Here is a 26984-nt window from a genome sequence, read left to right on the forward strand (position 1 = left end):
TTTCCCCCCCCCTGTGTTCCACTCCTGCAGCTTCAGGAACTTGTTTTATTCTTATTGGAGAATGCAAAAAGGAGAATACAAAAATTTGCCATCAATTCTTTTTGGGGGGGGGGGGGAGCGCTAAGTACATTTAAATAACTTCATACCACAAAAATGGTTGCCTACCCTCCTTTCTACCAATGGGACAACAATTTACCTTGGAATGGCATAGAAACATAGAAGACTGACGGCAGAAAAAGACCTCATGGTCCATCTAGTCTACCCTTATACTATTTCCTGTATTTTATCTTAGGATGGATCTATGTTTATCCCAGGCATGTTTACATTCAGTTACTGTGGATTTACCAACCACGTCTACTACTCTTTCAGTAAAATAATATTTTCTCGTGTTGCTTTTGATCTTTCCCCCAACTAACTTCAGATTGTGTCCCCTTGTTCTTGTGTTCACTTTCCTATTAAAAACACTTCCCTCCTGGACCTTATTTAACCCTTTAACTTATTTAAATGTTTCGATCATGTCCCCCCTTTTCCTTCTGTCCTCCAGACTATACAGATTGAGTTCATTAAGTCTTTCCTGATACGTTTTATGCTTAAGATCTTCCAACATTCTTGTAGCCCGTCTTTGGACCCGTTCAATTTTGTCAATATCTTTTTGTAGGTGAGGTCTCCAGAACTGAACACAGTATTCCAAATATGGTCTCACCAGTGCTCTATATAGCGGGATCACAATCTCCCTCTTCCTGCTTGTTATACCTCTAGCTATGTAGCCAAGCATCCTACTTGCTTTTCCTACTGCCCGACCACACTGCTCACCCATTTTGAGACTATCAGAAATCACTACCCCTAAATCCTTCTCTTCTGAAGTTTTTGCTAACACAGAACTGCCAATATAGCATATTAGCATTTAGACTTATATACTGCTTCATAGTGCTTTACAGCGATTTACAGAATCAGCATATTGCCCCCAACAATCTGGGTCCTCATTTTACCCATCTCGGAAGAATGCAATGCTGAGTCAACCTTGAGCCGCTGATGAGATCTGAACTGCTGAACTACAGCTAGTCTAACCACTGCATCATCCCAGTTCCCAAATATCCCAAATAGACCAGTAGTTCTCAAACATTTTCACTTCAGAAACCTCTTTACATTCTTAAAATGAGTGAGGGTCGCAAAGAATGCAAAGTTTATGTGGGTTATATCTAGTGATGGGCTACCAAATTTTTTACTACCACGCTGTGGCCGTGGCTTATGCATTTTGTTTCAACATCTTTCAGTGCAAATTGGATGCTCTGGGGTGGAGCTCCAAATTTCGCTACCGGAACTGAGTTCCTGACTGTTCCCGTAGGAGCCCATCACTGGTTATATCTACCAATAGGTAATGTAGTAGAAATTAAAACTGAGAAATGTTATTTATTTGATTTCATGAAACCACTGAAAGGGCTTTGGGGCCTTCTCCCCATCAGTCAGAAATTACAATCCCACTCTCCTTCCTTCCCTACAAGTTCAAAAAGCTTCTTGGATGAAAAATGAAAACGTCTTCAAAGGGGAAAAAAACACAAAGAATATCCAGTTGACTATCTATCTATCTATCTATCTATCTATCTATCTATCTATCTATCTATCTATCTATCTATCTATCTATCTATCTATCTATTAGATTTGTATGCCGCCCCTCTCCGTAGACTCGGGGCGGCTAACAACAATAATAAGACAATATAAACAAATCTAATATTTAAGTTTAAGTTAAATTTAAAAACCCTAATTTAAGAAACCAATCATACATACAGACATACCAAGCATATCAATACTTTTGGAAAGTATTTTGGGTAAGTTTCTCTTCTTAAGGAGCTGCAATTAATTCATAAGCCTTCAGAACAGATAAAAGTTAAAACGATTACCGACTTCATAAATTATCTTGCATACAAGTTGATTTAGTATTTCCTGTTGGTACAAAGTTAATTTTTCAGAACATTATTGCCCATTATCTTAAAGGATGTGAAGGTAATGTATTGTAACAAACAATTCTGGCTTTTTCATAACTGGCATTGAATTTTAGCAGCAAAATTATCAATTTCGAATGCCGAGGACGGAATCATCAATATTTTGCAACCTAATCTGCTTAAAGAAGAGGAATATAAAAATCAATACATGAAATTTCAACGTTATTATCCTATCGCTCAGGAGAAAAAGATAAATGATAGCCTGTTTCCTCCCCCTCCTCCTTAATGTAATCTGCTTCTCTTTGGAGCTTGTTATGAGATGTGGAATTTAAGTACCGGCAGTAACTTTCTAATGCTGCGACCCTTTAATACAGTTAATACAGTTCCTCATGTTGTGGTGACCCCCAACTATAAATCTAGTGCCAATTTTCCCAAAAGAGCTTTAAGCTGATTGGCAGGAAGGTCAGAAGGACACTCCTGTTGTGTCCTGAGGACAATCAGGGTTTGTAACTACCCATAATTGGGGTGTGGAACGATACTGTAAGCTGATTGGCTAGTTGAGCTAGGTGGGGCTGGGTTACATGTATATAAGCAGTCAGTTAGACCAGCCTGTTGCTTCTTCTTCTGATGATGTCTGTTACCTGTTTTTAACTACAATAAAGAACTGACAACTGCTCCAGGCTGGGTTTTATCTGTATGCGGATCTAACATTTGGCGACGAGGATGGGATAGTATCTGTATGCGGATCTAACAACTCCCACTCGAATCACCTGATTGGTCGGATTGTAAAAATATATTCCAAAGCGCCAGAATAGAAGCTTTACTCCTAACACCATATGTTTCTATGTTTCTAACACCATAGGAAATTTGTGTTTTCCCATGGACCTAGGCGACCCCTGTGAAATGATCGTTCTGACCCCCAAAGGGGTCCCAACCCCTAGGTTGAGAACCACTGGTCTATGCAGATTTTCAGTCATCCAGGTCATGTTGTCCAAAAGGTGCCTTTTCAAGAGGCAACTGGACTTTTTGGTTTTTCTTTGACAACATTTCGCTTCTCATCCAAAAAAGCTTCTTCAGCTCCGACTGGATGGTGGGGAACGTCAGAGCTGAAGAAGCTTCTTGGATGAGAAGTGAAACATCTTCAAAGAAAAACAGGAAGTCCAAACGCCTCTTGAAAAAGCACCTTTGGGTTAAGTGCCGACAGGTAGAAAAGAAAGGGGGGGAATTTAATTTCTATGCTTGGGCTGGGAAAGGGAAATGAAAAGAAAGAGCAGATGGCTTAAAAAGAAACATCTAGGGAAGAAAATAGTGATTAAGACTTACCATGGCAGTTTTGGAAATAGGAGAAGTTTAAGGAACACGGTGGCACTCCTCTTCTCGAAAATGCCATCAGAGCAGACTTCTCTGTTGAATGCTAGCAAGTATTATCAGTGCTACCAAGTAACTTACACATTGTCAAGCTTTATTTGTGCCTATCACATCTAATTAATTAACTTCATATTTCCTAATTGAGATCTACAACATCTTTTCTGATTGGCCACCTCTGAGACATTTGAAGACTATAATTACCCAGAATTCCTTGGCTGAGATTATGCAGCCCTCTAATCTATGGAAAACTCTAGTTTTACAATGGCCAATTTGGGACTTTCAGCACATTTGTTTCTCATAATGAACTTCTTAATGTGATTATTATTATTATCTGCTTTTTAGTGCATGAGCTTTCATCAGTGTTTCCTCATTAAACTGCTTCTATATTTAAATAGTGTGCTGTCAATGCGCTTGACCTTGAAAGGGAAGCAAACTCCAAAGAGGGGGAAGGAAGAGGGAGCCCAGAACATTAAATATTTAGGCATTCAGAGGATATGATTCCTGAAAGGCAGGGAGGTGGTAAGGCCTGGGAAAACATGACCTGCATGCCAAGGGAGAGGCTTCATGACTTACAGATGAAAGGAGAGGCATTTGCTGAAAGGGACAGAAGACAGTGAAAAGAAATTCTTTTGACGTACCTTGTCGGTGTAGACAAAGAAGAGAATCACCACCGTGAGCTCCAGCACAAATATAATTAACAGCATGATAAAAACTGTCGAGAGAAGAGGGAGCGGGAGAGAAACAAAAGTCCAGAAACATCAAAATCTGGTTTGTCTTCCTGACACTGAGCAACATATAAATCCATATACAAAAAGGCGGGGCTCATGGCTAGCTTTGGTTGGGGAGAAAAACCTGCAACTGTGCAGTGTTGCTTTAAATGCACGTGGAGGTTCTACTACTTGGATGTTCTTCCACACAGGAAAGCTAGCATGTGAAAGAGAAGGTTAGAGTAGAGCTTTTTCTCTTGCCATACCATATTGTAAGTCGAGTGGCATCCAGTGATTTGATCCTTACCTGTAGGCTGAAATGGTACATCAATATAACTTCAGTGAGAATTTGGATGAGAATATCTAGATACAGATTGTTGTGGTTCAGCCTGAGCCAGATCGAAGACCAGCTGCGTCTCTGCTGGCTCCATGCCCGGGGGAGGCTGAGAGCGGAGAGGAGAGTTCTTTGCAGTCAGACAGTGCAGACAGCAGTCACGAAAGTGAAGGTGACGCAAGGCCTGGGAGCCCTGGGGAAGGGCTATCTCAAGCAAGTAGCTGTGATTCCCTGGAGTCCCTGGATGATGCTGCACAAGCTATCATTAGTATGCGGCAGAGATGCATAGCTCAAAGGAGAAATCAACTGCGTAGATATTATCAGCATTGAATGAGGAACACCAGGGGGTTGGGTGTGGTCCTCATTAGCAGGGAAGGGTTTATAAGGCATGAGAACCATTCCGGCAGCATGGAGTGTTATCAAAGGGGAATTGGTGTTATCTGCATTTTCTCTCAGCGTTTTTGTTCCTGGCTCGTGGCCCAGCAGCCTTGAAGACTGGTGGGAGGTGTGTGTCTGTTAGCTCAACAGCCTCGTCTGGCATTAAGGATCCTGTGTTTCTGTATGAACAATTGTCTTCATGTATCTATTTTATTTATTATATATATATATATATATATATATATATATATATATATATATATATATATATATTTATTTATTTATTTATTTATTTATATTTGTATGCCGCCCCTCTCCGCAGACTCGGGGCGGCTCTGGAGTTCCAGTGTTTTCCTGATCTGTAAGGACATTTTCTGTTGGCTTCTTTTCTCTTTACCATTATAAAACTGTGTTTGGATTCAACTGGTGTGTCTGGCTTATCTTTTTGGGTTGGTCATAGCTTCCGGAGTGACCCAGACAGAACACAGATGAACATTCCCTTATGGTTTTCTCCTGATGAGAACTATAATCCCCAGAGTTCCCAGCAAGCATGGCAGCCATACAACAATAGCAATAGCACTGAGGCTTATATACTGCCTCTAAGAAGTTTAGAGAGTCAGCATATTGCCTCCAACAATCTGAGTCCTCATTTGATCGATCTCAGAAGAATGAAAGGCTGTTTCAACCTTTAGCCAGTCAGAATTGAACTCCAGACTGTGGGCAGAGTTAGCCTGCAGTACAAATTTCTAACCACTGCGCCACCACGTTTCTTCAAATTACCTTACGATAATCTCTTAAAATAACAAATATGCAGCGAAAGAGACACATGGTAAAAACTCCCTAGAACATAAGATAATTTAAAATATGCATGTGATATTAAAATAAGCCTAAAACTCTGTTAATTAATCAAGAGACAAGATCAGATACTAAAAGCTAGTTCTGCATATCATTCTGCTGGTTTGTTTTGTTTTGCCTTTTTGGGGGTGGGATAATGAAAAACAATCTCAGATGACTTTGGGCTAAATGGATGAGCCAATTTTCTAACCCAAAAGAATTTCCTTTATTTACTGAATTTATAATTTTCCTTTCCACTAAGAATTCTGCAACACATGTAATACTTGTGCCTCCAGCAATTTTTCTGCTTAAAATCACTATACATGTTGTTCTTTTTTCCCTCCAGGGCAAAAGGTATTTCAAGAAAACAGCTACAGGATGGCATTTAGTGACAAAATAGATTAAGAAAGAATTAAGCACCCTTGCTTCTGTTTTACCAACATTCTGCTTTGTAGAATGTGGGATTATTATTATTATTATTTTAAAAAGAAGTCAATATAAATATACAAGTGTACAGTAGCTAGGAATGGGGAGAAAATTGTTTAGATCATTAATTCATATTATCCAAGCATATAAATACATAATTCTCAAATAAATATGTTAACCAGAAAACAGTAAGAGATTTATACTTGTCCTAGTCCTATTTCTGGAATACCAGAATATCCAAAATTTGCACAGACAAATGTATCTGTTACAGAAAATGAACACAAAAAATGGATTTATATTCGAAGAAATCATAAAACGTATTAAACAAAAGATTTCCCCCCAAAAAAGTATATACAATAAGGAAGAAACGTTCTGAAATGATGAATACAGACCTGGCAATTGGACAAAATGAGTATAAGAATGGGAAAAAATGAGAAATAGAGGGGAGTTTATTTGGCATTATCTTGAGATTATGTCTGTCTGTCTGTCTGTCTGTCTGTCTGTCTGTCTGTCTGTCTATCTATCTATCTACCTACACACACACACATACACACACAGAGTACAGTGTTCCCTCGATTTTCGCGGGGGATGCGTTCCGAGACCACCCGTGAAAGTTGAATTTCCGCGAAGTAGAGGTGCGGAAGTAAATACACTATTTTTGACTATGAACAGAATCTCAAGCCTTCCCTTAACACTTTAAACCCTTAAATTGTAATTTTCCATTCCCTTAGCAACCATTCAGATTATTACTCACCATGTTTATTAATTAAAGTTTATTAAAAAAAATATTTATTAAAGGCAGACGAAAGTTTGGCGATGACATATGATGTCATCGGGTGGGAAAATCCATGGTATAGGGGGAAAACCCGCAAAGTATTTTTTAATTAATATTTTTGAAAAACCGTGGTATAGACTTTCCGCGAAGTTCGAACACGCGAAAATCGAGGGAACACTGTATATATGTAGTTTTGTACTGCAAAGGGCTTTTGTTTTGCTTTAATAAGTTTACGTTTCAACTAAGAAGTTATAATTGCTAGTATTTAGTTCCCTGTCAGAATTGCATAGTCTTTTAGCTTCACAGTAATGAACAACTGAATCCCATTACTTGTTTACATATCATATCTGTTAAGGAGTGTGCAGAATCCTTGAGTTATCAAGGACATGCATAAAGGAAAACATGGGATTCCAGCAGATATCCACGAGATATGAGTCATACAATCATACAAGACAAATAGATTAAAGTATATAAAATAGTATTTACAGTGGTGCCTCTACTTATGAACTTAATTCGTTCCATGACCGGGTTCTTAAGTAGAAAAGTTTGTAAGAAGAAGCAATTTTCCCATAGGAATCAATATAAAAGCAAATAATGGATGCGATTGGGGTGGAGGGTGGAGGTCCTGTTTCCTCCCAGGAGATTCCTAGAGAGGCCCCACGAAGGTTTCTCCCTGCCTTTTCCAGTTACAGTTTTGGAAAACTGTAAGTGGAAACTGGTTCTTGAGCAGAGGCAAAAAAAAATTTGAACACCCAGTTCTTATCTAGAAAGGTTTGTAAGTAGAGGTGTTGTTAGGTAGAGGTACCACTGTACTTTAGAAATAGCGCAGTTAGGTTAAACAGTCTGGTCATACACATTCAAATCAGTCACTATTTCTCAATACAATAATAATAATACAAGCCTGTCTTTGTCTTAAATATCAGACATACATTACAGCTTACAAATCCATCAAACTACCATCGAACACACAGAGCTTACTACATCAGTAACAGTGAATTAGCAGAAAAAACAGAGAGAGCAGAGACAGAATCATGCTTCTGGCTCCCTCTTATGGCAATTTGCAACACTACCTCTTAAAGCTATAGTAATTCAATACATACAAGCATTCATTGTTAGCTTGTTTATATATTGCAAACCCAACTGTCTTGTACATAGTACTAACAATATCTCTATTTTATAAATCATATGCATCTTGAAATCAGTTTATGTAGCTTTTTTCTTCCCTGTGAGTTCAACAGTGGTAGAAAATCAATAGATTGTCAATATTTGTTGAATTACAACTCCCAGCTTCCCCAGCCAACACTAAGCAATGGTAGAAATTGTAGCTCAGCAACAGAATCCCATCTCTCCTCTAAAAGATTTCACAGAGTTGAGCAAAATCTTCCTTCCTGTTTGTTTCAAAGCCTCTCTAAAATGCTTTTTAAGTCGAAGCAAGCGGGATGATTTCTATGGCAATATAGAAAAAATTGACTTCCAGAATAAAAGACAAAATAAGTTTAAAGAAGCAGTGATAATAGACAATGATGAAGTAGAGCAGACTGTGACACCCTGGTTGCTCTGGTTGCCATCATTCTGCTAAACAAATACTATAATTCCCTCAACACTGTCAAACTATTTACTAAGTCCGCATTACTATTAAACTTCTCATAGTTCCCATCACCCATCTCCTCCCACAAATGAGAGGCCGGGCAAAATAATGCCCAGTCGAAAATTGCCAATGGCGGGAACCAACTCGGCTCCCTCATCAGCTGGGGGCGTTCCCCGCGATAGCGCAGGAACGCCCCAGAGCAATCAGTGGCCGCTCGGGCATTCTGGGAAAGCCGAGGGGCGGGGCTTGTGCCCTTTATCAGGGCTTGCTTGCCCCCCCCCGGCTTCTCTTGCCCCCAAGCTCGCCACAAAATGGACACCCACCCACCCTCCGCTCAACCCAGGGTGTTTTTATAGGTCGCCTGGTTTGGGGCCGAGTAGGAATTTTTGCAGTCTTATAGTATTTGCTACGAATTGTTTTTTCGCCTACTCCATCCTGGACGAGGGTAAGGATTTGTGGTTACGGGGTGCATCTGTATGTAAAGAGGTTCTGATTCAACAATTGGATGTTTATATTCTTGGTCACTATATGGCAGAAACGGGGCGGAAAGGGTATCAGTAGCAACTGTGTGTTCTCCTTTGGGCATCTTTTGTAAGATGATTGGCACCCCCATTGCACAACTCAAGCTTCCTCCATGGACAGAGAGGTGTGAGGGGGGTGCCCTTGGGGCTCACCTACATCATTTCCGGTTCTGGGTCATGTAAGGCGAGCCCTCACACATGCTGGGCGTGGCTTATGGGTCGGGAGTAGGCGGGGCACGCCTCACCCTGACCAGGCATGGAGTAACGCCCATTTGAGTTGCCCAAGTATGTTGTGTTCAGGAAACTCCGCCCCATTTAGCGACCCCTGCAGGTCTTTCTGTTAATATTTAATAAAGTGACCCATTTTACCCAGCTTGGTGTCCGAGTGTTCATTTACCGTCCAAGGCAAATGACTGTAGGACTATAATTTTGTTGCTTTTATCCTTACAATTTATATTGACTGGTTCCTAATATGATTTGATTGCTTATTTGTACCCAGACTATCATTAAGTGTTGTACCTTATGATTCTTGACAAACTTATCTTTTCTTTTATGTATATTCAGAGCACCTGCACCAGGGCAAATTCCTTCTGTGTTCAATCACACTTGACCAATAAAATTGTATTCCATTCCATTCCATTCTATTCTCCTAGGGACCAATAGTTCTGCAAATGTGACACTTGTGGATTACCAGTTGCCTATTTGCTTTTAGATTCAAATTAAAGTATTACGTTTGCTTTTCACTCTGAAAGGTTAAGACCAACACCCAACAAGCTGAATTGAGTAATAGATGTGCTGCTCTCATATGCCCTTGGTTAAGAAAATAGTTTTTTCCCATTCATGTTCAGGCTGCTAACAGCTTTTACAAATTTATTTGGTTAGCTTGAATATGACTGCTTAATGCTTTAAATATTTAATAGTAAGTGCAGAGTTGTGTTTTTCTAAAAAGATATATAATATATTTTAATGTAAATGTGGCCTGGGGCAATATCTATTTGTCTCTCGATCTGAAAGTGTATAAAAATCCCTTCCCTACCGGGGCAACCTGGTTTGGTTTCTCAGAACATTGCCTGCTCTCCCTTTTTCTCCTCAAAGTCTCTAAGATGGTGACTACTACAATTTCAATGAATGAATGTTGACTTGAACCTGGATTGCCCTGCTTTTATACAGACATCAATCAATGCACCATGTTGGCTCGCACTATTTGGTGTGCTACTTCTGTGATATACTGGGTCTAGAAAACTTAGAACTACGACGCCTAAAACACGATCTAAGTATTGCCCCCAAAAATCATATGCTGCAACGTCCTGCCTGTCAATGACTACTTCAGCTTCAACCGCAACAACACAAGAGCACGCAACAGATTCAAACTTAATGTTAACTGCTCCAAACTTAACTGTAAAAAATATGACTTTAACAATCGAGTTGTTGAAGCGTGGAACTCATTACCGGACTCAGTAGTGTCAACCCCTAACCCCAAACATTTTTCCCTTAGACTATCCACGATTGACCTCTCCAGGTTCCTAAGAGGTCAGTAAGGGGCGTACATAAGTGCACCAGTGTGCCTTTCATCCACTGTCCAATTGTCTTTCCTTTATCTCATATATCTTTTTTTCCTTTCATATATCTTCTCAATTTTTACATCTTTTCTTCTATCCTTTTCTTTATATATATTACTACATGTCTATTCTCTTCAATATGTATTGTGCATTGGACAAATAAATAAATAAAATAAAAATAGGTAACTTTCTCTCTCCTCTTCCTCCTCCTCTCTCTCCATACATTTGTTTACAAAAATTAGATTGAAAATGCAATGCACAGAATAGCTAAATCCATCAGAGTAGGATATATTGTAGGAATAACGGTGACAGAACCTGGAGATGGAGTCAAAAGAGAGATGAGCCTAGAATCCCTATGTAGCCACAATCTGATTAAGCCCAACCTCCCTTGAATTTCGTGGGCCTTTATCTAACTTCAAACAGGTGCTAACTGCTGGTTGAGAATATTCCTGTGCATAGGCTACTTAGCAATAAATCAATTTAATTGGACCTTCACTGTGGACTAGCCTTTCATGCCTGACAATATGGAATAAGGAAACAGTGTGGGAAAACGATTCTCTGTTATTTACAGCTTTAATTTCTCCTTTAGGTAATTCACGTAATAGAGGGGTAACAAAATGGAGAGACTTTTTCCATCATTCCATTCATCAACAGAAGAAGTTATGAGGAAAGGTGAGTTAATCAGATACTTAATTTAGCTTTAAAGAATCTGAAGGAATTTCATATTTGTCTGTAGAAATTCTCAGTCATCCAGGTCATGTTTGTCCCATAGGTGGTTTTTCGGGGACAACTGGACTTCTTTATTTTTTCTTTGAAGAAGTTTTGCTCCTCATCCAACAAGCTTCTTCAGTTCTGACAGAATGGTGCGGAATGGAAGGATTTATATTCCTTGCAGGCAGCTAGTCATTTTCCTCCTTTCTCTGGGTCATTGAAGCACTTGAAGGTTTATCTATGTCCACAGGGTCACTTGAGTAGGAACCATTAGCACTACTCAGGTGACCCTGAGGACACACATGTTGTGTCCAGAGGACAGTTAGGCCTTGTACCCACCCCACATTCCTTGGGCGGGAAAATACTGCAAGGTGATTGGTTGGCTCAGCCTGGCAGCCTGGGATATATATAGCTGCCAGGCACGGCCATGTTTTGTCTTGTTCTGTTCTGTAAACCGTTACCTCTTGTTCAATAAAGAATCGTTCTTACCCCAAGATTGCAGTCCTTCATTCCAGTAAGGATATAACAACACATAAACCTCCGAGTGCTTCAATGATCCTCAAAAAGGATGCAAAGGACTAGTTGTCTGCAAGAAATACCAACCCTTCCATTGCCCACCATCCAGTCAGAGCTGAAGACGCTTCTTGGGTGAGAAGTGAAACATCTCCAAAAGAATAAAAACAAGTAAATCCAATTGTCTCCTGAAAAAGCACCTTTGGGACAATTTCATATTTGGTTTTCCCCTTTTCCTGCTCATGCGGGATTAGCCTGCTCTCAGCCCATCACAGTTCTGCTGGAAATACTTTCTTCAACCCACTACTCTGATATTTCTGCTCACTCCTGATCAGCAAAGTCACTTTATTTCCATAAAAATAATATTTTAATACAGTGGTACCTCTACTTAAGAACTTAATTCGTTCCCTGACCAGGTTCTTAAGTAGAAAAGTTTGTAAGTAGAAGCAATTTTTCCCATAGGAATCAATGTAAAAGCAAATAATGTGTGCAAACACATTAGGAAAGAAATAAAAGCTCGGAATTTGGGAGGGAGGAGGAGGAGGAAGAAGAAGAGGAGGATAGTCACTGCCGAAGGAAGTAGGTGAGGTGAGGGGAATCAAAAAAATCTGAAACTTTAAGGCTTAAATAAAAAGAGAGGGACTCTGAGGCGGCGAGGAGGAGCATGCGCCTCCCATACACCCGATGCAAGGCTGCCTTCCATACACTGCGCCAGAGAGATAAATCAAGGTGGGCGAGGGGGGGCACCGAAAGGCTCCTCTGGCAGCCCAGAAAAGCCCAAGATGGCCAGGATTAAAAGGGGAAGGGTAGGAAACTGGCCGGGCCTTCGTGCCGCTCTCAAATTTCCTGGGAATATTTCTAGGCTCAGGTTCTTAAGTAGAAAATGGTTTTAAGAAGAGGCAAAAAAATCTTGAACACCCAGTTCTTATCTAGAAAAGTTCTTAAGTAGAGGCTTTCTTAAGTAGAGGTACCACTGTACTTCTATTGGAAAGAAAAGATGTGTCTTTTTAAGGCTTCATGTAACTATAATGTTGCACCAAAGCATCTTTTTCAAACTTCAGCTAACACATTTGGAACATGCATCTCTCAACCCACCAAGACTAATCCAAGAAACTGATTGCTGCCTTCACCCTTCAACCATGAGTTGATCAGATTTAACCAGAGGGATTTGACTAGATATGATTTACAATAGCAAGATTCTGCCTGGTTTACCTTAATTGTATCCATTCAACAGAATAGAGAATAGAATAGAATAGAATAGAATAGAATTTTATTGGCCAAGTGTGATTGGACACACAAGGAATTTGTCTTGGTGCATATGCTCTCAGCGTACATAAAAGATAAAGATACATTTGCCAAGAATCATGTGGTACAACACTTAATGATTGTCATAGGGATCAAATAAACAATGAGGAAACAACAGAGACTATCATCACCAAAAGAGATGCATTATTAGTTTGCAATCTTATTTTTTAAGCTTGTTAGGAAGCAATTCCCATGGATTTCAATGAAATAACTCTTCAGTTGAAACATTTTCCTCCTGTGTTTTATAACTTTATAGATTTATTAGGGAAAGTGTTTCAAAATTCTGCATAAGAATATGCCTTTTCTGCACAAGAATCTATAGAATAAGAGTTTGTTGTTGCAGTGGTTAGAGTGCAGTACTGCAAGCTACTTCTGATGGTCACCGGCTGCCAGCAGTTTGGCAGATCGAATCTCAGTAGGCTCATGGTTGACTCAGCCTTCCATCCTTCCAAGTCGGTAAAATGAGGACCCAGATTTTTGGGGGCAATATGCTGACTCTCTGTAAACCACTTAGAGAGGGCTGTAAAGCACTGTGAAGCAGTATATAAGTGTAAGTGCTAATGCTAATTATTCTCGTTGGCTGGCAATAATTCTGGTGGGATTCAAAATAACAACTCTCCAAGTTATATACAGAGATGTTTAGGATTAAATCAGGGTCTGTTCTGCATGCAACGTTGGAAGGAAGAAATAGGTCTTCTTGACTACTTGTATAGTTGCAATTATTGTGAGCAAACCACTCCCATGGACAGAAATAAATAAAGATACAAATGTACAAAGAGATTTACATTGATGATTAAGACGGCTGAAGTATACTGTAGTTTACTGATTCAGGTGTGCTAGCTGCTAAATGGGACAAAATACAATCAATTGTATATGAAATTTTCACCATATGCATAAATTGCTAGAACCAAAGTCAATCTACCATCGGATAAACTCTTTATCTAACATATTTACATTGCATTTGATTTACATTCCAACAATCTATAGAATTGCTGAGATGGGTGGCATAAAAATAAAATAAAAAATAAAATAAAATAAATGAAGTAATCATATAAAATAAAATATCAAATTATATCAAATAATATCAAATAACAAATGTCAAATGTCAAATATCAAAAAATACATAAATATTTATACTGCATTCCTAATATTATAACAACAGGATTTAGGAAGGCAGCATTGCTATTGAGGACCAAAAGGAATGGAATGGGGGAGTTAATAAGAGACTGATATTAATGAGCTTGGAGCAATGCTCAAAAATTGAAAATTAAAAATAAAAAAACCTCTGTTAAGACATTAATCTGAAAATAATTCTCAAAGGACATTGTGAGATTTATTTCTAAATATGCATGCATGAATTGTGGCTATAAATTAACTTTCCAAAGCAAATGTTCTTATTTGTCAAGGGCTTCTCAAACAAAAGAGAAAGTTAAGCAGGTTACAATGCATTCTATTACTATTCAAAACCATTTGGAAGGCAAGAACTTATTTATTGCACCAAATGTCTTGAAATCTCAGCAGAGAATTTTTCCTTTGTGAACGGCAAGCCATTGTGCGGGGAATACATGTATTCATGTGTGTGCGCTGCAGATGCTCTAAATTATGCTGATATTGTACAGAGGTTTGTGTTATCTCTTATTTTTTATTGTTCTGGTTATGCTTTGGAGTCTATACGAAAGAAAAGCAACACATAAACCTGATTAAATGAATGTGGCTAGATTAAAATAATGTAGTGGAAAGAATAATGAAATGTTCCATAAAGTTGCAACTGAATATAGGAGTACAGTGATCCCTCGATTATCGCAAGGGTTCCGTTCATAGACCCCTCGCGATAATCGATTTTTCGCGATATAGTGGTGCGGAAGTAAAAACACCATCTGCGCATGCGCGCCCTTTTTTCCATGGCCCGCGCATGCGCAGATGGTATTTTTACTTCCGCACCTGGGAAGACCCAGGGAAGGTTCCTTCCGCCGCCCAGCAGCTGATCTGCTCGGCAGCGCCGCAGCAGCGAGGAGCCGAAGATCCGGGTTTCCCCGCCGCCCACGCAAAGGGGAAACCCGGATCTTCGGCTCCTCGCTGCAGCGGCGCTGCCAAGCAGATCAGCTGCTGGGCGGCCGAAGGAACCTTCCCTGGGTCTTCCCCGCCGCCCACGCGCCGCTCGAGAGCAAGAGGGGGAGAGATAGAGAAAGAGAGAGAAGGAAAGAAAGAGATGAGAGAGGGAGGAAGAGAGTGTGAGAGAGGAAGAAGCAAGATAGAGAAAGAGAGAGAGAAAGAAAGATGAGAAAGGAAGAGAGTGATGTCATCGGGTGGGAAAATATTTTTAATTAATATTTTTTGAAAAATCGCGATATAGCGTTTCGCGAAGATCGAGATCGTGAAAATCGAGGGATCACTGTATTTGTAATATTGCATTGTAAGAATCTAGAAGTTGTTAACTTGCATTCTTATATTATCTATCCCTCTCAATATTATATTATATTGCTATTTTATGTTATATTATGTTATGTTATATATATATCTAATATTATATCTAATAATATTATAATGTGTGTGTATGCAGCGGTGGGCTACGAGCCGGAACGCTAAATTGCGCTTGCCACTGTGGCTCGCAAGTTCTTGCAGGACCAACGCGATTTTCCTGCTGCACCAGTGGTGCGCCGGTGTTTCGGCAAGGTTTTATCTGCGGCTCCGTGCGCGATTTTGCTACTTCCACAGGTGCAGCAGCAAAACCGCACTGGTCCCACAAGAACTTACGATCTGTGGCAGTGAGCGCAATTTAGCATTCCAGCTCATAGCCCATCACTGTGTATATGCATGTATGCACACACACAAAGAAAAAAAAGGATATTAGGGATTGTTATTGGTGAAGGAATTTTGGCTGACAGGGTCCAGAAGGCCTTCTCTGTTATGTCTCTCACCCTGAGGTGAGATCAGCTTCCACCTTTCTTACCTTCTGTAAGAGACTGAAGGCCTGACTTGGGACTCCCACGAGGGAGTATCACACTGGATGTAGTTAAATAAGAGTTCATCTCAGCTCCTGCCCTTGCAACTCCCCACCTACTTTCCCATCTTGTGACCATGATTTTACTTTGATTACATTGCCATTTTATTGAGCAACAGGTATTTATTTCTGACAATTTTAATGTTTTTATGCTGTAAGCCACCCAGAGTCACTTCAGAATGAGATGAGAGGCAAATAAATTTAAGAAAAAAAGAAGTCTAAATAACAAGGTTTAATTTAAGTGATATCAAGATTTAAGTGATATCCTTTGCCCACCCACCCAAACATCATCACTGATGTTCTGGGCATGCACAGAATATTCTACACATGCATAGAAGCATCACATGGATGCAAAAATGTCACGCACATGCACGGTCCCATTACCGAACCAGTAGCAAAGGTAAATGAAACCCAACATGGAATAGAATATACAATATAGAATATAGAAGAGATAGGATAGAGACTACAGATAGGATAGAAAAATAGAATGGAATGGAATCCAGGTTGCCTGGGGGTCTGGTTCAATTGGAACCAGACCAGAACCACCCTGGAGAGGTACAGAACAAGGGAACATCAGCAAACTGGCAGGGGGCTGCAACCCATCTCCCAGGGAGCCGATAAAGAGCCTTAAACCAGTGGCTTGGAAAAATGGCTTGCAAAAGACGTCCAAGCTGCGGTGGCCATGAACAGAAGAATGGATTAAGTTTGAAAATTGGAGTCATCTAGAGAAGAAAGGGAATGTAAGCAAAGTGCGGGAGGAAAAATAGAAAAACAGAAATTCAATTTATTTATTTATTCATTCATTCATTCATTCATTCGTCCAATACACAAATACATAGGAAGAAAAATAGACATGTAGTAATATATATAAGGGTAAATTGAACTTAGAGGAGAGGATATATGAAAGAAAGAAAATATATATGATAAGTGAGAGAAAGGAAAGACAATTGGACAGGGGACGAAAGGCACACCAGTGCACTTATGTATGCCCCTTACTGGCCTCTTAGGAACCTGGAGAGGTCAATCATGGAGAGTCTAAGGGAGAAATGTTGGGGGTTAGGGGTTGACACTATTGAGTCTGGTAATGAGTTCCACGCTTCGATAACTCGATTGTTGAAATCATATTTTTTACAGTCAAGTTTGGAGCGGTTCGTATTAAGTTTGAATCTGTTGCGTGCTCTTTTGTTGTTGCGATTGAAGCTGAAGTAGTCATTGACTGGTAGGACGTTGCAGCATATGATCTTGTGGGCAATACTCAAATCGTGTTTTAGGTGCCGTAGTTCTAGGCTTTCTAGGCCCAGGATTGTTAGTCTATTTTCGTAGGAAATTCTGTTTCGAGTGGAAGAGTGAAGGGCTCTTCTGGTGAAATATCTTTGGACATTTTCAAGGGTGTTGATGTCTGAGATGTGGTATGGGTTCCAGACAGATGAGTTTTCTTTTGTTGGAGAAGAGAGTTGAGACATTTACCTTAACTGGAAGGAGTGAAAGTGCTGAGAAAAACAATAAGTGGCTAACTGGCAAATGGAAGACTTTTAGAAAGAATTGAGGAAGCAGTAACAAAAACCCAATCTTGTAGAATTTTGGAATCAATTGTAATCAAGGAACTATTGCATCTAATTCAGACTGATTTAATTTGGCTTAAAACATATAAAGGGTTTGAACAAAGAAAAGTTAATTTTTATGGAACAAGAGTACCATCTGCTGGCTTAAGGATTTGTAAACAAAAACCAAAAAACAAAATCCTTTGCATAGTGATTGTTTATACAGCTGCTGACCTTGTGTTGAGAGCTATGAAAAATACTAGTGAGCCTTTGTGTTTTCTTCTTTTAGTGGAGATAGAGTTTTTTTATCTGCTGGCTGAAAGAACCTGGAATGAACCTTAAAAGACTAGACATCAACATCGAAAGGGATATACTATACTGCTTATAAAAAAATAGTACTAGGCTGTTGTATGAATATTTTAAACAGCTGAATCTATAATAGAGGCTGAACCAGGATACCAACAACATGGAAGTGAGGGAATTTGAGGATTTTGCAACACTTTTCAAAGAATTTTGTGAAGATTTAAGAAGAGATTTTATAGAATTTGAGGATGGAGCCAGAAAGCAAATGCAGAAGTACTGAATAACAATGAAGTTTCTAAAAATGATGATAACTTTGACAATATGATGACAAAAACTACAGAAGAAGGAATTGGAGAAGAAGAATTGAAAGTTGGAGAAGAAGAATTGAAAGAAGAACAGCTGGAGGAAAATACAGAGAATGACAGAAATGAAAAGGGAAAGACTCTGAAAATGGTCAGATTAATGGTTATAATAAAGGCCATTACACTGGGGTGAACAGTGGAAAAGAAAAAACAGGGTTTTGGATAAGGAAAAAGTATACAGAGGGGATGGACTAAGAAGAATAAAACTAATGCAATTAATATACATTGAAAGGGAGAAAGGAAAAGGGGAAGATATTGGGGATACAAAATAACAAGGAAGAGTCTAGGAAAAATGAATAGAATTTTAAAGAAAACAAATGATAGAGATTTGACTATTAGATAAATAGCTTTTTTCTTATTAGACAATAGCTTTTAATTATTGTGTGTAATATAAAATATTGTAGAATTAGATGAAAGAAGATTTTTTGGTATTGTTTAATTAAAAGTTTTTCCTTTTTTTTCTTCAGTTTTAAGTATTTGAATATAACCATCTGTAATGATTGTGGAAAGTATAAATTGGATGTAAACATAGATGTTTGAATATGGAAACCTTGTAATTTAAATTGGAATTATTTTATTCTCTCCCATATTATTGATTAATTTGAAGTAATATTTTTAAAAATCATAATTTGAAGTATTAAAGTAAATACAGGTAAATATGGAACATTTAGGGGATAAGGGTTTTTAGTTAGGAGAAGAGGTGAGGGGGGAAGAAAAGAAAGGAGAGTGATGAATAAGAAAACAAAGATGGTATGAAGCATTATGGCTGAGATTTAAGTAGTTAGAGTGTTCTGCCGGTGTGTCTCAATTGCCCGTAATTACAGGGTAATTAGTCCAGAAAGACACACACCACACGATAGAAGGAAAACCCAAATGTCTTTATCCAGAAAATCCAGAAAAACAGAAACAGCTCCCTTTTTAAATGTCAAGGGGATTTTCTGGTATACAAAAGGCACAGGTTAAATGCAGTCCAAATGCTCACCCAATAACTGGGAAATTGAGTCCAATTCTAAAGTCCAGAAAGTCCACATACAATCTTGAACAGCAAAAACCACGATCTTGACGAAACTATGAATCAGATAAACTGCCATGAGGCTAAAACAGCAGGCTGCTCTTTTATCTGTAGCACTAATTACAGCAGCCCCACCCAACCACAGGTGGCCTCATTTATCTCCTGTAATAATCCTTCAGTTGTTGTCTCCTATGCATCACTCTACGCATGCGTGGATGTGTCATACATTCTTGTTCAGAATCCAGGGATGATAAGGATGATTGATCTCCTCCTAGGCTGTCTGCCAAACTCTCCTCTTCCAAGTCACCTCCACCCTCTTCTTCTTCCAAGGAAACTTCACTACCTGCCTCTGTCGGCAATAAAACAGGCCTATGACATGTTGATGTTTCCCCTGCATCCACCTCCACATTCCTTGGGGCAGGAGCTGGGCCAAAGCCAACCACAACATAGAGTAGTTAGCATTTTGAAGCAAAATGAGCCAAGATGACGCAGTGGATAGAGTGCAGTACTGCAGGTCACTAAAGCTGACTGATAGATCTGCAGATCAGCGGTTCAAATCTCATCACCAGCTCAAGGTTAACTCAGCCTTCCATTCTTCCGAGGTGGGTAAAATGAGGACCTGGATTGTGCGGGCAATATGCTAGCTCTGTTAAAAAGTGCTATTGCTAACATGCTGTTATGCCCTTTGTTAAAAGGGCATTATAAATAAACGTTCATATAAATATTAGCGGTAATTTACTTGGAAGATGTTATGATCATCTGGATGATGAACTTAGATAAAGGAGGCAGCAAGAATTAGCTAAGATATACCAAAAATAATGATATAAGAATTTTATACGTCTATTAAGCTGTACTTAAGGTATATGATGTTATATGTATGCTTTTGTGTTGAAAAAGGAATGGAATGGGATGGGATAGGTTAACTCCCAATTTCAATCCTGTAAAATTTCAATGGCTAAAAAAAATAATTTCATGAATGAAAGCCCAATCTTTCAACCAGCATCTTTTCCATAATAAAGGTCAAACAATCTGACTTGCCGGTACTCCAATTGTGATCTTGTCCACTGATTATTATCAAGAGGCTTAAATTAAAGTTTATCTTCTATTCTACTAGGTTTAATGAGCAGAATATTTTTCTCCGGCTACGAGCAATGCATCACCCAATTGAATTTAAATTGGCACATAGGTGTAATCATTTCTCTATGATCCAATTGCTTTGATAGGTCACATGAGAACATTATCTCCCCCCACCACCACCACATCTATCTACAGAAGCTGTGCTAAGTTCCGCTTGTAACTATTGGTCTTCAGGGGGTGGAGAAGATAATTATCATGGGTGATACAGCTACAGGTATTCTTGTGTCAATTATGCATTTCATTTAGTTATTTAAGGATTTTATTTTACTTTCTGTATTATAGTTTTGATTATGTGTAATGTATAATTTATGGCTGAGCTTTTTCTACTTACTAGATCAAGGAGTAGGACAAGGAGACTGCAACTCCAATAGCTACAAATGTGGGTAGCCATGTTATTTTTAATTTGGTATAGTTGATAACAACCCTACCAGCTTCTGAAAGTCTTTGATCCCAGTTTTCAGATGCTGAGCACAGTGTTTGTATCTAACTGATCCTGCCAAACAGATTCAAACTGACAATCTCCAAATTAGATAGCAAATAATTTCAGAAGATGGAAAGCACTGATATATTATGTCATCGTAGACTGAAAGCTGATATATAATTGACTTTTCATGCATCAAATACTTTTTTCAAATCCATTATACTTACAATCTATGCACAACACAGGAGATTATTTTTTCCATCAGATGTTACCAGTGATAGGACTTGAAAACATATTACAAATGGATCTAATAGTCAAATCTAGGCTGACTCCAAGGTTACATTACTCAAGGCAGCCATAATATTAATTTTATTCGGGGGTGAGAAATCGAATAACTTGGGAATGAAGTTTGGAAAACATATATTTCCTTAATTTTTTTCCTTTTATATATTCAAAAAATGAAATAATATATTGACTGGATAGGATTCTAAGCTTGTAACTTTGCTCATTTCCACTTTAAAGGAGCTCAAGTAGAAAGGATGAGAAATACTTGTGCTACCCCATTCATGAATTAATAGTCCAGCTTGGCATACACCAGTATAATACATATTAAATAATTCAGACCCAAACTACAAATGCAGCTACTTCTCTGAGTTATTTTCTGACAACCAGATTTAGAAAGTTCACTATTTCAGTTTTATCTGACCTAAGTACACAATCCCAATAACCCAGCCAAATTATATACCAGTTTCTATGATTAAATGGAAGGAATACAAGAAAAATCAGGTTTGTACAGCACATGGAATAGCACAGTTAAGTAAGCTTCTAGCTGAAATGCTAAAAATATAGAGAATAAAAATGAGCTTTGCTATGGTGCCTGGGGATTGTAGGCAACCAATAGAACGATTTATGACCCGAGACAACACAATCCTAATGCAAAGCATTTACACAGAACCTCACAAAGATGATTAATCTTACTTTGCAGTGATATATATTTCACCTTAGACGTTTCTGGTAGCTAAGATGGTATCTGAACGAGGTTGCTGAGGATGAAATTTACTAGGTTACTTATTTTTCAAAAGACTTACATGCATTTTAGAAATAAGGAGGGGGGAAAAGGAGGGGGGATAGTGTTCTTAGAATCAAGTTAAATTTCCAAATCTTAAACTTTACTGCTTTTTCTATTGGGAATGTTTATTTAATTTTTGTTAACATACTGATTGTAAATATACTTAGATGATAATGATAATATATAGCCGGAAAGGTTGAGGACCATTATTCTATCTCAGTGCATTTATTCTCTTCTTTCTCAATTTGAATTTGATTGCTCCTCTGTATGCAGCCATAATCTTTTTTATCCAAAGATTTTTATTCTATTTTTCCATTGCCATAATCTATTAGCTTCCCATCACCAAACTATTTCTCTCAAAAACATATTCAGAAATTGAAAGCCCTGACATCCAGAATGTCTGCCAATGCCTATACCTATTTGGACAGGGGGTCATTGCTCACAGTCGTTCATGCCCTTATCACCTCGAGGTTCGATTACTGCAATGCTCTCTACATGGAGCTACCTTTGAAAAGTGTTCAGAAACTTCAGATCATGCAGAATGTGGCCGCGAGAGCACTCGTGGGGCTCCCTAGATTTGCCCACGTTTCTACAACACTCCGTGGCCTGCACTGGCTGCTGATCAGTTTCCAGTCACAATTCAAAGTGTTGGTAATGACCTTTAAAGCCCTACATGGCATTGGATCAGAATACCTCCCGAACCGCCTTCTACCGCATGAATCCCAGCGGCTGATAAGGTCCCACAGAGTTGGCCTTCTCCGGGTCCTGTCGACTAAACAATGTTGTTTGGCGGGCCGCAGGGGAAGAGCCCTGACACTCTGGAATCAACTTCCCCTGGAGATTAGAACGCCCCCCCACCCTCCTTGTCTTTCACAAGTTACTTAAGACCCACCTATATCGCCAGGCATGGGGGAACTAAGACATCTCCCTCAGGCTTATTATATTTCATGTTTGATGTGTATGTGCTGTATGGTTTTTAATTGTTGAGGTTTTTATATATTTTATTATTAGATTTGTTCCATTGTTATACTGTTTTTATTACTGTTGTGAGCCGCCCCGGGTCTTCGGAGAGGGGCAGCATACAAATCTAATAAATTGAATTGAATTGAATTGCCCATTGTTAGTGTTTTATCTCCTATCATTTAATCTTTTCCTTTCAAAATGGCTTTTGAGAGGTTTAGACAGAAAACTCCTTAACTAGGAGTTCCAAGGCACATTCATGTAGAGGATGTAAATATTGTGTTTCAGTCATATCAAGAACATATATTTTCCTCATCTAACAGAGGGTGATTAAAGTTATTATTAAAGTTAAAACTTCTTTGGTTGACATTTCACTAGCTGGCTAGTGGGAGTCATCGGGCACATTCGCAAAGCGCCATGCAACTATGCAATCCTAAGCAAGAAATGCCGGGAGAGAGTGGGGTTGTGGGGTGGGGTGCGCTACATGTTAAATAGGGGGTATCAGGTAATTTCTACTGACAAAGTTCTCATTCATGTAATGATGATTGGTAAGTGCCAGGAGTTGGAGAATTAAAAGACTTCAGGTGCAGTTGCTTGTGTTCAAGCTTTTTCTTCCAACGTCTTCCTGGAACCTGACAGTTATATTTATGTATATTACCATATACATACTTGACAAAATAAATAAAATAAATAAATCTTAAATGATTATTTCTAAAGTTCTATTTCCTTCAATAGTTTCAGTATGCTCTCTTTGACCTATGGGGTATTGTGTCTTTCTCTACAGAATTTGTATCCACAAAAAAACTGTATTCTTTGAGGTTTTTTAATCATTTCCACATCACAATTTTCTACAGAATTCTCTTTAGGACAGAGATGTTTTCACTTGCATCTTCTAAGAATGAGTCTTTTCCATTCAGATATCCTCAACTCTTGTTTCCTTTCCCTGAAGATCAGTTTAAAAATGTGTTGCCTATGTTAAATATTAATGCCAACAGTTCTGTTTCATCCTGATACTAATGAAAATTGTCCTTTTTGTACAGAGATGGCTTGTAAAGATACCTAACTACCTAACAAATCTACCTTTCTCTTTATCCTATAACAAGATCTCTGAGGACTTAAACTCTCACAAAATTTCCATGGAAGCAAGAGCCATTGAAGTCTTAAGAATTAACATGCACAGCACTGGACTAGACATTCTGCCAAGTATAATTTACGGTACTAGCCTAAATTATGCAATTATATACATTTTGTTCTAATCTCTGGCATTACTTCAAGATTTTTATTTAAAATATGGGTAATCCTTGACTTACAACTGTAGTGGCCATTTGAAGTGAAAATTGCACTGAAAAAAAGGACTTATGACCATTTTTAACAATTACAATTGTTGTGGCATCTCCATGGTCATATGATCAAAATTTGGACACTTGGCAATATGCCTCATATTTATGACGGTTGCAGGAGCTCAGGGCCATGTGATCAACTTTTGCGACCTTCTGACAAGCAAAGTCAATGGGGAAACTAGGTTCAATTAATAACCACGTTATTAAGTTAACAACTGCAGTGATTCACTTAACAACGATGGCAAGAAAGGGCAAAATTCACGTAACAACTATCTCACTTAGCAATAGAATTTTTGGGTGCGATTGTAGTTGTACGTCATGGACTACCAGTAATATAATCCAGTCAGGTTAATATCTGGATATTCAGTAGGAACGATACGAACATTTGCCAGGGTTTATTTATTTATTTAATTAGATTTGTATGCCGCCCCTCTCCGAAGACTCGGGGCGGCTCACAACATAATAAAAAACAATATAACATTGCAACAAATCTAATGTTAAAAAAAAAGATATTTAAAACCCCAGTAATTAAAAACCATGCGACACATACATACCAATACATAAAATATAAAAGCCTTGGGGAAGTGTTTCAATTCCCCCATGCCTGGCGATATAGGTGGGTCTTGAGTAATTTGCGAAAGACAAGGAGGGTGGGGGCCGTTCTAATCTCCGGGGGGAGTTGATTCCAGAGGGCTGGGGCCGCCACAGAGAAGGCTCTTCCCCTGGGGCCCGCCAAATGACATTGTTTGGTCGACGGGACCCGGAGAAGGCCAAGTCTGTGGGACCTTATCGGCCACTGGGATTCGTGCGATAGAAGGTGGTTCCCGAGGTATTCTGGTCCACTTCCATGTAGGGCTTTAAAGGTCATTACCAACACTTTGAATTGTGACTGGAAACTGATCGGCAGCCAGTGCAGACCATGGAGTGTTGTAGAAACGTGGGCGAATCTGGGAAGCCCCACGATAGCTCTTGCGGCCGTGTTCTGCACGATCTGAAGTTTCCGAACACTTTTCAAAGGTAGCCTCATGTAGAGAGTGTTGCAGTAATCGAACCTCAAGGTGATGAGAGCATGAGTGACTGTGAGCAATGACTCCCTGTCCAAGTAGGGCCGCAACTGGTGCACCAAGCAAACCTGGGTTGATGTTGTAGGATTAGAACACTGCTAAGAAATTGTCAAACAAGTGCTCCAAATGTGGGATATACAGCATGCTAGGAATGTGTAACAGGACACCAAATATCTCTGTGTTACCTGGTTTATATTATTTATTACTAGTTTTCCCAAGGCAAAAGGAAATAAAAAAAGGAGTTTGTAAAATGCAAACACCACATAAATCAAGTTGTGTGTTTTCAGAGAATAAATTCAGCCCTTTCTTCACCTGGGCCTCTAACATGAATCATTTGGTAGCATTAGTCGAGCTAGTAGAATGAGAAAAAGAATGGTGCCTTGACTGTACAGTATGTCAAAAAGCTGATTTAATTGGTATTTTATGGCATTTTCACAATTGTATGACTTTTGGAAGAAAATAGACACTAATCAATAAAATGTCACAGAATACCAAAGCTAGAGAACTCTGTCACAATCTGAGCAGGATCATCCCAGCTTTATCTAGATAATCATAGGCACAGAACAACAAAATATCCTTTATTTTATTTTTTATTTATTTATTCATTTGTCCAATACACAAATACATAGGAAGAAAAATAGACATGTAGTAATATATATAAGGGTAAAGTGAACTTAGAGGAGAGGATATATGAAAGAAAGAAAATATATATGATAAGTGAGAGAAAGGAAAGACAATTGAACAGGGGATGAAAGGCTTTCTTTCTTTTAAAGAGGAATTTGATTTTAGCATTCACCTCCCTTAGGATCCCATTTCCCAGGACACAAAACTTGAGTAGACAACTGTTATAACATCTGCTCGCTATGCATGAGCTGGTGAATTAGACATAACACCAACCGTACATTTTTGGCCCATCTCAAATTCTGAGGTTGGGATTTTTAAAAAAGAATTAAAGGAGGTCAAGGAACAAACACGCAATACCTAGCACACTCAGCTAGATATTGCTCTGGAAATAAAAGGTATTAAGTTTTTATTTCAATGAAAAATGTTCAAAATGCCCCAAACCTTTGCTCCTGAGGGAGCTGTTTTATGTTATTTTGAGGCCGGGTTACAATGTATTTGTCTTTTAAGCTTTTAAAGATATTTTAATTGTATAAAGATATTTTGTTTCTATGTTTTCCACATATCTTGCTGGGCAATGACTAAAATAAAAGAAGAGTCACTGACTAATTAGCAATGAGAGGTTTTTGGGTTTTTTTTTTTTTTTAAAAGAATTATAATTTTATTTATAGTTTTTACTTTGACATACATACCGTATATTTGGGGGTCTAAGACACACTTTATTCCTCCCTAAAAGAGGCTGAAAATTTGTGTGTGTCTCATACTCTGAATGTAGATTTTTTCAAAGCTTTTTCCCCCAGCCCTAACTAGGTGCTAACAATGTTCCCAGCTCTTACCTTGCAGGTTCTTTCATTGTTACTCTTAAAAGAATGTTTTCCAAGCCCTGTCTTTGCAGGCTCTTTTTCATTACTCTATTTGCTCCAAATGTTTCTTTCCAGCCCTAACCAGGTGCTAATGATGTTCCCAGCTCTTACCTTGCAGGTTCTTTCATTGTTACTCTTAAAAGAATGTTTTCCAAGCCCTGTCTTTGCAGGCTCTTTTTCATTACTCTATTTGCTCCAAATGTTTCTTTCCAGCCCTAACCAGGTGCTAACGATGTTCCCAGCTCTTACCTTGCAGGTTCTTTCATTGTTACTCTTAAAATAATGTTTTCCAAGCCCTGTCTTTGCAGGCTCTTTTTCATTACTCTATTTG

At 38.7% G+C, this 26984-nt stretch overlaps 1 protein-coding gene across 9 annotated transcripts in view; it reads right to left on the reverse strand.

The window, feature by feature from the left end:
- TSPAN4 (tetraspanin 4) overlaps positions 1 to 26984 on the reverse strand; it is a 952022-nt gene that overhangs the window by 85040 nt on the left and 839998 nt on the right. The window contains exon 4 of one of the 9 annotated variants that reach the window (XM_070765268.1): positions 3947 to 4020. The exons of the other annotated variants lie outside the window; for them this stretch is intronic. Coding sequence (XP_070621369.1) covers positions 3947 to 4020 — 74 coding nt within the window. The remainder of the gene's footprint in view (positions 1 to 3946; positions 4021 to 26984) is intronic. 9 annotated transcript variants of the gene reach the window in all.

The sequence above is a fragment of the Erythrolamprus reginae genome, chromosome 1 (assembly GCF_031021105.1).
Source record: "Erythrolamprus reginae isolate rEryReg1 chromosome 1, rEryReg1.hap1, whole genome shotgun sequence".
In the NCBI taxonomy this organism is placed as follows: domain Eukaryota; kingdom Metazoa; phylum Chordata; class Lepidosauria; order Squamata; family Dipsadidae; genus Erythrolamprus; species Erythrolamprus reginae.